The sequence below is a fragment of the Bacillus rossius genome, chromosome 3, assembly GCF_032445375.1.
Source record: "Bacillus rossius redtenbacheri isolate Brsri chromosome 3, Brsri_v3, whole genome shotgun sequence".
In the NCBI taxonomy this organism is placed as follows: domain Eukaryota; kingdom Metazoa; phylum Arthropoda; class Insecta; order Phasmatodea; family Bacillidae; genus Bacillus; species Bacillus rossius.
Genome location: NC_086332.1, coordinates 29,329,439 through 29,342,794, shown reverse-complemented (window position 1 = coordinate 29,342,794; position 13,356 = coordinate 29,329,439). Strand labels below are relative to the sequence as shown.

General features: G+C 32.2%; 1 protein-coding gene across 1 annotated transcript in view; it reads left to right on the top strand.

Annotated features, from left to right (window-relative positions):
* Positions 1–13,356, top strand: part of LOC134530446 (cell adhesion molecule Dscam2) — a 469,894-nt gene that overhangs the window by 253,207 nt on the left and 203,331 nt on the right. The window contains exon 6 of the mRNA XM_063365267.1: positions 2,736–2,885. Coding sequence (XP_063221337.1) covers positions 2,736–2,885 — 150 coding nt within the window. The remainder of the gene's footprint in view (positions 1–2,735; positions 2,886–13,356) is intronic.

Below are 13,356 nucleotides of genomic sequence, written 5' to 3'. Positions count from 1 at the left end.
TATTTGCTTTATAGATACCATTTTTAAAAAATTAGTTCTGTGGCTATGATTTTGTCTGACTTGTATAGTATAGAGCGGTGTTCATTGAGACATCAGTTTAACAGTTTTAATATGTTCTTAAATGTAGACTTCCTGTAAATATTCACAGTATCAAAGTAAAGCTAAAGCCAAAAATAAAGTTTTATAATCTTTAAAAATTGTATATGCACCTACTTAATGCTAAACAGTGTATAATGTATGTACAGTGACTTTATTTATACTATATTCAAATAAAAAGCATTTGCATCATCTCCTGACATTTGACATAATACACAAACTTACGATATTTGCTTTAAATTTCTGCATTTTAAAGACATTTATATTTATGTGTTGAAGAATAAGGTTTTTAGTGACTATGTCCTTGGCTCTTGATATGAACTTACCTCACCAGGAGCTCCCAGCTTGTCTTTGCTGAAATCTTTAAGAAAAGCAACTAATACAAAGAAACTACAGATGTTATTGGTGTAGTAATGGACAGTATCTATGATGCAGGAGGATTGTTGCATGAACAAATGAAGAATGGCAAGCCAGGCTGATAGCTTCTAATGTGTTGATGCCCTTGAGTGTAACCGCATAGACTCAGCTGTTGGTCTACGTGACCCTAACCATATTTTCAGACTTTATTTTGCTGTCACATTGTTTAGCATTCAGTTAAAAAGAAATAACTACGTATATTTTAATGAAGTTTTGTCTTGCGTATTTAATTTCGAAGATAGAAATTAAAAACAAACATATACATAAATATCAGAAATCTTTGTTTAAATAATAAAAATAAATCTGTATAAAAGTTAAAAAAAAATTGCGGATTGTAATTTTCTGCACAAAAAATACAGGGGTGGTATAGTTTTCTCTTTAATGTGAAGTACCAAAAACATAATTTCATGCAAAAGAAAATATACTGATGTGTCATTGCATAAGAACATTTTTGAAATATAGCCTCTTTTATTGACATCTATATTTGCTAGTTTGTAAAGTTACACAATTTTTGTCTTTTCAGTTATATTTCACACAAAATATTATAATCAAATGGATACTTTATAAAGTTTAGTAAATCTTTTTAGTCTTTCATTTTATCACAATTGCTTGCATTAAAATACCAACGTTATCCTTGGTCTCATGGTAAAGTGGTCCCAAAAGAAATTGTGTATTCTATACAGTGAATGTCCATGTGTTGAGACGAGCAACTTTGAAATCCCTCTTCTGGTGCAGTCTCAGCTAGTTCTTCCTGGACGGCATTACCAGTGAAACTGTCAGACGTGATGCGAATGCTTGTGTAATGGCATTAACCAGGGGTGGACTGACTGCAGCGGGAAGGTGGTGGAAAAGTGTCAGGAGGGGTGCCAACCGAAGGGTGCCATTTTCTCTCCTTAGAGGGTGTGTGTGTGTGCTCTGAAAGGGGTGTTGGGGGGTTGCACTTGGTAGTCTCCAGGTTCTCTAGCAGGTCAGTCCACCCCTGACATTATGGTTCTCTTGAAATAATTTCAGGTGCTTCTGACTTAATTTGAGAAGTACATTTTTGCTCCTTATTAGTGTGTGATTTTTATAATGTCTTATTGTTTATTATATTTTATTGTGATCAGTAAGAAACATTAGCATTATGAGTACACATTATTATATGTTTTGAAGGCATATAATTTCTCCCAATCATTTGTTTTGCAGTTTATCTTACTGTAAAAAATAGTAAATTCACCATATAAAATACAATTTTTTAATGATAATTTGCAATCATTGTGTAATATTATTCTTTTAAGTTAACTTGTATTTTTGGTGACTTACTCCAAGCTCATTTAAGTACATTTTAGCGTTTGGTAATTTTAAAGATGTACTTTAGTTCAAGACTTTGCATTACTGAGCTTAAATAGTAGGTTGGATTTGGAGTGTAAGAATTTGATAAAAGTGCACATTCATCGAGCTTTAATGTGAGGTGTATGTGTAGTATTCCATTTTAGTTTAGAAAGGTCTGTTTTATGGCTAGATTGAAACTTATAGACACTGTAATTGTGGTCATCTTTAAGATTTTAATGTCACCATATAATTTTATTGCATTTATTGCTTATTGATGTTCATTCACTTGAAAATATGAATATACAGTAGTTAAGATAAAAAAAAAGTAAAAATATTTTGTTATTAATTAATTTTTTCAATGTGATATTTTTTTTATTGACAGTTTCAAAATAAAATAAATTTAATGTTGTGTTATTTGATTGTATCATTAATGGTACATATTGACTCTCAGATCCTCACAGTAGTATCTTCATTTGCTCAAATTTGTAATTATTATATTATTTTATTAAAATTATGTGTTTAAGATTGAAAGTACACATTTTATTTTACATTTAAATTTTACTTGGATTTCTTGATTTGGAAGAAAAATTAAATTTCATAAATCAAACAGCAGCATTACAAGATTTAAACTTTCTACAAGTTAAATATTGCAATAATTGTGCTGGGAATTATTTTACATAACCCATGTCATATTGATGGTATGTTCAATTATAAAACTTTTTTTTAAACAATTTTTCTTTTTTAAGAATCAGCTGTGTTATTATGATGCTTAAAAAGAAATTTCATTTGCATACTTAAGTACTGTATATTCATCTATCAATGAGACCATTAATGTTTACAAATGATTGGGGAAATTAAATGCACATTTTTCTGACTGGCCCTGCTAACAACATTGGGTGTGTGTTTGGCAGATGGAAAATACTTAGTCCTGCCTTCGGGAGAGTTGCACATTCGCGACGTTGGACCAGAGGACGGATATAAGTCGTACCAGTGTCGGACCAAACACAGACTGACAGGAGAGACAAGACTGAGCGCCACCAAGGGCCGCCTTGTCATCACGGGTGAGTGCACATCCGTACCTTGCAGCGTTTCTTGCTCAAGTTGCTGGTCACATGATGCGTTCTAACTTTTCTTCTCGGTGAAACAAAATAAAATATTCATGGAAATGGTTAACTATAAATCTTCATTCTCTCATTTCTTAAAATGATTAACTTATTATAGACTAAAAATTAACTATGTACAGATAACTTAATAGTTATGTGATTCTAATTATTAATGAACATAAACAAAATTTATTAAGCACAGGACATTTATTTTAATCACGCTTTATACCATATAATACACATACCCTTTTGTGTAAATATTTACTGTGTTTTTAAAATCATTTTCACTTGTCATGTTAATAATTTTTCATTGTTGACTTATAAGAACTTTGATTCGTCTTATGCTTTTAGAAGGGTATGTTTTAGCCCATAATGTTAGGTTAAACGTAAGATTCCATACAATTATTTATTACAGGGTTTTTTCTTAGTTTATGAATCTTAATAAAGTTATATTAAAGTTTATAATGATAATAACTGCTAATATAATGCCAATAAAACCAGTTTTTCTAATTTCACAACCTATACTACATTCTATGTGTACAAATTTTATTTTAAAATTTATTTATGTGTACGAATAATTTTGTTTAACATTTGCTACTGTCAGTTGAACAAATAAAAATATTATCTTTGTATTGGGAATTTATTTACCAAAAACACAAATAACTAAACTAAAACTTATTTCATAGAAAATTATAAATAAATTGTATTTTAGAATCAAGCAAATAATCTTGTCAGTCAGCACTGACTTTTGTATTCTTTACAATAGTAAAAGCCAAAGTGCAACGTGGTAGCTTAAAATAATTTAGTTACGAACCCCATATAATTTAAGTTGTACAAAAAGTTTTACGCACATTTTACTTTGTTGAGGTATTGAGATCTTGCCATTTTTAAAATAAATAAATAAAATAAAAAAAACCATTAACATGCAACACCATGCATATATATACATACACACACACACACACACACATACATATGCATACATACATAGGTACATACATATTGGTATTATTCATGAGTAAATGTGCAAAACATCACGATCTGCATCAATCCAGTGACTGGATATTAAAAATGTATTGACTACAACATATGTTAAAAGGCATTTCCTTTTCATAACAACTGTGTTAAGAAACAGTACAGACCTTGAGGAGTTCAATTTCTAGCTCTAGTGCGTCCATCTAATATGGCATTCAGATAAAAAAAACTTATTGTTAATAGCTAACATGATGTAATACTAGTGATTTATAACAGTTTACGAATCTAATTAAAAAATAATAATATTCAATATTCTATCTGCATCTCATTACATTGTTGTGAATTTTTCTATGATTGTAATGATAGAAATGAGAGATTGAATAATTTATGATTGTAAAATTTATTCATGGTTTCAAGTATCATATCATCAGCAACTTAGGTTTAAGGTCAAATGTTTGTAATTTCCTTATTTAATAAAAAAATATTATAATTTAGGAATTCTAACTAACACTGTATATATTTTTGCAAATATGAAGAAAACCAAATGAGCGTTAGTATTATTTATCCATCAAATTATATTTAGATTAGTTCAATTATTTAATTAATTCATTTAGTCAGTAACATACTCAACAGTGAAACTTAAAATTTGCAATATTGGAAATAATAACATAATAATACATTATACGTATGTAGTTTCTTTGTTCATATAATAATTTTTCGTGGCCATTTAAAGCTTTAGACTTGTAGTAACAATTTTCTCCAGAATTATCACACGCTCATCTGTGAAATGTTCAATAAATTTACATTTCTTTGATTCATAAATAAAATAAATTTTTATTACTGCACTCTGAATTAGACAGACATATTAAATGATGCGAAAAGGGGGGGGGGGGGGGGGGGATTAAATTATATGATGAATATCGTAGTAAAAGTGTGTTACGCTAAAAATTTTCCGCATTGTACATATTTTTATATTGATTTATTTGTATGACTACTCATACATATGCATGCACTCAATATAAAAATATTTTTGATGTAAAGTTGAAATTAAATAAAACATTCGACCTTGGACTAAAAAAAAATTGTGTTTATGTTCTGTAATTTTTGTTTTGATATGATTACAAGTTATTGTTAATCAACACTTGATAGGTACTTAAAAATTAAAAGTTAGCTTTTTTTTATATTTATATATTATTTGATCTGCATGCAATTGGTATGTGCAGTAAAAAAAAAATCATGGATGTAAACACAATGAAAACTGTTTTGTACATGCAACATGCATAATAATTCTCTCATGGAAAAAAAAAAAAAAAAACATGAAATATTATGTCAAAATTGAATTTACTCATATACTGTTTGGCTGACAATAACACAATAATGCATGCTACATGTTTAAATTGTATTTTATAAAAAATATACCATACAATTTTGTAGGAATGTTTAGACTTTCTTGAATGTAATTCATAGATTAATTTGAGCTGAAGTGAAACTGTTGCCTGAATGTTGGGATAGGGTACCCCTGCTGCACATATGGGCACTTTGAGAATTTTTGATCACAATTTTAATCTTTCTGGTACTGAATTGTTTTCTGAGCAAGCTGTAGCCTATAGAAATTTTTATTATTCAAAATTGCTACAAGTAATCCAAATTTGAGTCGGACTGCCTTCACATGCATGCACCTTAATGTTAGCGGCCCACCATTTATTTATTTTTTGGCTTTTTTCTTATTCTGGGGGATGTGAAACTATAATCAAGGTAAGTAATGTTTTAATGTACCATGACTATCAAAGTAACCAGAGTTTGCACTTAATTTATTATGTCAGTTTTATGTATTTATAAATAGAGTACAACCTGCCAGAAATTGTAGATAAGATTTTTGTCTATCCTTACAATATTTCCAACAAGGTACAAAGAAGACTATTTTATTGACAATGTTTTAAATAGTTTCTTTTGTTACACATGCTATATTTACAGACTCCATTTATCGTGTATTTTCCTGATCTAGTCAGGCATGCAGCCAGAATTTGGTGTAGGGTCTTAGCTTTCTTTAAATGAAATTGTGAAAGAAAATAAACATTAATTTAAATTTTATGTTTGTAGTAAACATTTTGAATTTCATCTTATACATGTACCCACTTGATAAAAAATAGTATTTTTTAATTGAATAATTGTTTTTTCCAAATAATCATATGGTATTTAGGTATTTGTAGATTAAAAAACTTAATATAATAAATTAAACATACATAATTAATTACATACATTTAAAAGGGATTTATTACAACACTTTTATACTTGACAAAACAAAATACCGTTAAAAAATTATTTTCAATGTTCAAATGGTTGTATCAGTTATATCAGTAATAATAAAAATGTTATTGGATCATCTGTAGAGTTCTGCTAGTCTTGACTTTAGTTAGAAACCCATGGGAAGGAATTTTCAGGAGCTCTCAATGTTGCACAATTGGAACCATTTTGTTAAAGATGATAGCAGTACGTTCGCTGCTGTTGTCTTGTGTCTTTGCTGTGATGTTGAAGTCACTTCGTGGTGTTGGTGTTCACAGATTTTTTACTGTGCCTTTCAGTCGGCATCGTCAAATGGAAATCCCAGCCATGAAGCTGGAATTTGTCTCTTAATCTAGGCAGCAAGTAGTTTAAGGAATGCAGTCTTTGATTTTACTTGCCTATCTCTTGCATTGAATGAATATTTGAAAAAAATTATCCATGTAACTGGACTTCTTTGTTGGTAAAGAAGACCATTGTTGCAAATTGGAAAGTGAGATATGACTTTATTAATAAACAGTGATAGCAAAATAGGTATTCAGTAATGCACATCTTTAATATCCTTCCACTGTTCAACATCTTAGCAAGGATGCTGGGGTTGATGGTGGGGGGTGTGGTGGGGGGTGTTCTATAATAACTGTAATAAAAGAGGTTGTAAGACCTGTCTAGTTATTCACAGTCAGATACCATCCCAATGTTCTACTTTCTATGAGACTTAATGTTCTGCCAAGTTCAGCAAGAACCACTCTCAGTACTTGTGGTACGCCACTGCGGTGTGGTGGACATTAAATTAATTTTCAGCTTGCCTGGCTATGAACCGTAATTTTCTGTAAGCTTTAAGGTTGTTCACTGTACACCGTAAGTAGGATGGCACTTTTATGTTTGCTTACCATTGCATCGGTTGTGCTGCTATCAATAGGATGACCATTAGCATTAAGAGATCCAAATGGCAAAACACAAATACTGATCCCAGCAAGGTTTGTTTTAGTGGTTAGGAAAGTGTATTTAATCACTTTATTTTCCAACAGTTTTGGAGAAAAAAAGTGATTGCATAGATTTTATGATGTAAGATTTTGCAAATGTTTTATCATCTGAGTTTGGGATCACTTTTGCTAATCGCTGTCCAACCTAGGGTCTAAGCCAGGAGAGTACCATTGGAAGCTGGACCAGTAATTTGGGGAGGGGTTATTTCAAAAACCAAGATGTGATTGCACTAAATATTACAAGTCGTTTGGGATGTGACTTAAAAAAATTGTGAAACAGAACATTTTAAATTATGTTTATTACTTTATTTTGCATAAGTTTACAAATTTTGAAGAAACTAGTAAGTGATATAATCTGGTGAAAGGAAGAACATATTATTTGTCAGAAATTATATGATGTAGAATCTTTATTAAATCTTTTATCTTGAATGATAAGTAACATTTTTATTTTTATTTTTATTATTATTATTATTATTATTATATTATTGTATTATTATAATTATTATAAACATTATTAACAATATTATGAATCTTTTATTTTTCAAAATATTTTATGTACTTTTTAATTATTTTATTAATTTTCCCCCCATCACCACCCAGAAGGTGGATAGTTTTAAAACAAAATTAATTGTTTCTAGCATTTACTCTAAATTTTGGGAGTTCTAGCGGAGCTGTTGCTTCTACAACTTTGTCCATAATACCACTCTGAACCACGTTAGCATAGAACCATATAAATATTGAAATAGATAAGGGTCGTTACGGAACGACATTGCATTTATTTTTATAAATGCACATAGAGTGATGAAGGTATAGATGAGATCTGTTGTCAAATATAATTCAGTAAAAGATTTTGCATATGGTACATTACGTTGGTAAATTAATCAAAGCGGAAGAGGGAAATTGTTTCAACTAAAGTTACTGAGTATTTCGTCAGAAAACATCAAGAAAATTTCTTTGTTCGAAACTAATGTAATGTCTTATGTAAATGACATACAAATTCCTGCCCATGCAGTGAATGCAATGGTTGATTTTTTGAACAAAATATTTGAGTCCTACTCCATGAAATATATTTTTATTCAAGGATATTAGGGTTGTAGGGAATATCAATTTTTACTGCACATTTTTTTAGAAAAAGTTAACTGTAAATGAGCCTTGATATAAAAATAGGTATTTATTACTTTTGAATTATTTAATGTGGTTGTGTGAGATTATTATTTACCAAGTTCTCTCATAGTTGAGAGATTGGTTACTTCTTACAGAAATATAAATAAATTGTTAGTGAAATCACTTTTATTTTGTTTGTGGTGTAGGGTATGGTCATTTGGGCTTACCTACCATTAGAAAGGTTTTGTTTTATTATTGTGTCTATCGATTCATTGGCTATCAAGCTCACACATGTATACACATATGAATTCATAAATAAGAAGAAGGATGGGAAAATTGAAATTTATGACATTTTATGTGTAAGCATGGAGTTCTTTAACTTTCTTTTATTGCCATTATGATAGATATTTTGCAGTTAGGCTTAAAACATTTTAAACTTTAGAAAATAGTCTGACTTAAATATATTTTTAGGTTCAAGAAAGTATTTTTTTTTGTTGGTCTCAACATAGTTTCTAAAGAAGTTCATGACTAAATTTTTCCTAAGACTGCGCTCTTTCTTGCCTGGGTCATTGATTTAATTCCCTTGTATCCGAAGTAGGCTGTTGTTCAGAATAATGAGTTTTGATATGGTCTGTACAGAACCTGTAGGAGGCTCTGCTCCAAAGTTCCCCACGGGGGACAAGAGTCGCTCTGTCGAAACAAAGCAGGCCGGTAGTTTCACAATCTTCTGTCCAGCACAAGGCTTCCCTGTCCCAGCATTTAGGTAAGCTTTCCTAGAGTGATTGCCAAACCGTGTGGTTTGTGTTGAGTGGTCAGTTTGGAAACGTAGATGTAATGTGACAATTGAAAATGCTTTCTAAAATGGTAGAAGAGTTTTTATTACGGTGTCTACCTCTGAGTATTCCCATTTACACATTTTGTTTTTGGTTACAACGCCAGTGTATTGGGTTCCAAAATAATGGACAGAACTTCTTTATTGCTTGTTTATTTCTGTTTGTTGAAAACTTTGATTCCGTGCATGCGCCGTACAGAACCGGTTGGTGGCTCTGCTCCGAAGCTAACTTCAGGAGACAAGACCCGCAGCGTCGAAACAAAATACAATCATAGTTCCATTTTCTTCTGTCCCACCCAAGGGTTTCCTGTCCCAGTATTCAGGTAAGAATTTCTTTTTTTTTCTTCCAAAATGGCAGCTTTGGGAAAGTGTCGTTTGTACAGAACCAGTTGGCAGTGCTAAGCCCAAGTTCTCGAAATACGAAGACAAAGTGAGAGGCTTCGAAGTTTTTCGTAAAAATGGGACGACTTTTGTAATGCAGTGTCCAGCGCAAGGGTTCCCTGTCCCTTTGTTTAGGTAAGGTTTTTCAAATTATGAAATAATATTTCTGGTTGTTTAATGGTAGAGTAAAATTGTTCAAGTTGACGTAAAACATAATAGCAGTAGTACGTAGAATCATCAAAATTCTATTTATTGAATGGTTTTACATAATCTATATTTTGTGTGTGTAGAACCAGTTGGGAGTTCTAAACCTAAGTTTACGACTCTGGATAAGTTACGAGGCTTTGAAGCTTTGCGTAACACAAGCCTTGCAATGGTGTGCCCGGCCCAAGGTTTCCCCGTCCCAGCATTTAGGTAAGCCGGTCGGGACGATGACCCTGGCCTGGTGGTCTGTACAGAACCTGTCGGCAGTGCCAAACCTAAGTTGTCGGGCGTGAGCAAAATACGAGGCTTTGATGCCCTGCACAGCGTAGGGGCGACGTTCGTGTTGCAGTGTCCGGCGCAAGGGTTCCCCGTCCCAGCGTTTAGGTAAGATGCTTGCAGTTGTGGGTAGTGAGAGGGTGCCAGTTCACTTTGATTCACTCGCACACTTCGTGAACTCTTTGTTACAACAAATCTTATTACTTCCCTTCTCTGCACATAGAACCAGTTGGAAGTTCTAAGCCTAAGTTTACAACACTCAACAAATTGCAAGGCTTTGATGCCTTGTACGGTACGAGGTTTGTGGTTCAGTGTCCGGTGCAAGGTTTTCCAGCCCCAGCTTTTAGGTAAGAGGCTCTGACAAAAAAAAAATATTAAATATTTTAAATTATGACAATAATAAAAAGTATATACAACTAAATGCAAGAGAATATTGCTTTAAAGAAATATCTGCTCTAAGATGATTTAGTGTTTGTTATCTGACTTATATAAAACTTGATTTACTTGTTTAACATTTAAAGTATAGTCAAAAAGACAGGCTTTACTGGAAAAAAGTACATATTTGTATAAACTAATAGCTTTAATTATGAAAAATAACTTTTTACAATGGTAACTGCTTTCTATAAATCTAAACATAATTCGCTGAAAAGTTATCACAGCATAATAGTTATTTCTTGTTTGAAATATTACTGAATTCAGTAGCAACAATCATACTACATTATTTACTATAGTTTCATTTTTGAAAGCTCACGTCTATTGCACAGTCCAAACAGTTCATTAAATATTAATTATTTTTACGTTTTAATCACATCATTTATCACATCATTTTTTAATAATACTGTAAGCACTAGGAAAATTGTTGTGAACTTAATTTTTGTAACAATACTTTTTTTACTGCAAAATTTTGGCCAGAAATGTTATATGTATAAGTTATTGAATTATGTAAGATGCAACTCCATAAAACTGCAGTTAAGTAAATATGTTAGTGGGTGTGCTGATCCGAGCTTGGACGCCTGACTCAACAGCACAGTGTGTGCATGCTTCAACTGCTGTCTGCAGCTGTCCGGTTGTATTGTGTTGTCCTTAGCTCCAGATCAGGGCTTCGCCGCTTGACCGTGCACGTGTAGAGCACTCGTGTAGGCTTGTACTATCAAACCAGAAAATATAAACATTTTTCTTCAGTTTATGAGGGATCCACCCAGGTTGGAATGTTGTATTTTTTTGGAGTTTGTAGTTCACTACATGATGTGAATTTTTATGTTGTGATCACGGTTTAACTCTAATCTTTCCGGACTTGAATACACATCAACAGTCTTATAATTACTGACACCATTGGGTATATGTGTTATGAAATACTTAAGAAATGTGAGGCGAAAAAAACAAATATTTTGTGCATTTTATTTTCAAGATGCCACATATGTTATAGACGGTATTGGGGGGAAAAAATGGCATTCGCAGGTCTGTGAAGTAGTTTATAACATCTTGTCATTAATGGAAAATCAAGCTAACACTCAGGAACCATAGATTCCAAAGAAAAAAAAAACACAGTTGAGAACAGCTGCAGCTACTAGTGTGTCTGGTAGCACAGTGCAGAGAATAAAAGTGGAAGTGAAGATACTCGGCACCAGAAAAGGAAGTTTATTCGTCACACCTGATAAAAAGAAACAGAAGACCTGTAAATACAATCCAGATAATATTCATTAAGTAGTACTTTTTAGAATTGTGTACAACTTTTATATAACACAAAAGTGTGTTCCTGCAATTGAAGTACAACTTTTTGGAAAAGTGGTCAGAAAGTTTAGTTTTCGGTGACGAAAAACTAAACTGAAACATTGAATTTTGTTGAAAAGTCTGAAATAGGACATAAGCGAATAGAGTATTGAGAAATATTTGATGTTTCAGAATAAAAAATCATAATTTCATGTACATGGCCATATCTCATGTTTTGTTGTTGAATGTACAACATAAATCTTGGATTTATGACTCGACCCACGACCTGTTAACACCTGTTTCGAAAGGGCAACAACTGATAATGGTTTTTACTGGTGATGAAAATGGTTTTGATCCTAATGCTTAGTGATGTGGAAGTCTCAACAAGCTACAGGAAGGAGACTACCATTACAACAATGAACCAACAAAACTACAATAAGTGTGTAAAAGAAAAAAACTTGTACTGAATCTTTTGGCCAACGTAATTGTCTCAGACAATGCACCGTATCACAAGTCAAGATAAATAAAATTGCCAACATCTATCTCGTTTAAACACAACATGCAACAACGTTTGGGTAGTATCCCATTTGCAGGTTACATGCTTTAGCCTATAATTTATGTGATTATTAAGCAGAATGAGCAGAATCAAACCATTTATTTAGCGGCATGAAATTTTGAAATGTTACGAGCATAGAACACACTTTTGCCACCACATCACCTGAACTTAAATCCAATAAAATTATTTGGGCAAAAGGAAAAGGCAAAGTTTCATCACCCAATGTAATCCTCAATTGAAGATATGGAAGGACTCTGCAAAGAAACATTTAAGGAGCAGATGACTGACTGGAAACCATACACCGAACATGTGAAATATCTTAAAACAAGGACTATGATATGGATGCTCATTTTGACATAGAATTATTAGGCTAGGAGTAACAGTGATAGTAGTAATGATGACTGTAATCCGGGTTCTTCAAGCAATGAAATGGAAGGCATGGCTGAAATGCCAGCGAGTGAAGTGTGTGGTGTGTAGTTAATGTTTTCAGTAACAGTATACACCCAGCAGTAGCCTCTCCACCTTGTTCCTTCCTTTTTTTTTTTTTGCACCCCAACCACTGTGTCTCAAGCTTCTAGATATCTTCCGTCAACTGTACAATAAAGTTTGCAAGTGGTGCTACGATTTCATGAATAATTCTGTATTTTTTAACTTACAAAAAATATCTAACATTCTTGTTTTTGTTGTGGTGCTACAAGACTTTTAAATTTTCCAGAAGCTAGTGACCTTTTTACAAACATTGGGCCACATTACTTGATACACATTCTCAATAATACTATATTTTGTTCAAATTTAGAAGGAAAAAAACCTGTCTTATTCATAGTACATTTAGAAGTGTGCTTTTCAACATAAATTTTTCCATTGTTTTGAGCATAATATATTATTTCTCCCCCTTTTTGTTGCCTTATAGAACCCGTTGGAAGCACGACTCCAAAGATTTCGGTTGTGGCTAAGAGCCAGGGTCTCGAAGCAAAATTGAGTCTCAGCTTTGTAGTGATGTGTCCTGCACAGGCATTTCCAGTCCCAGCATTTAGGTAAGAAGATCACGTGTATCACATTTCCAACTCTTTAGCACTTTGTTGTTGCAGTATTTTACGTGATTAGTTTAAAAGTATTGAAAAATAAGTA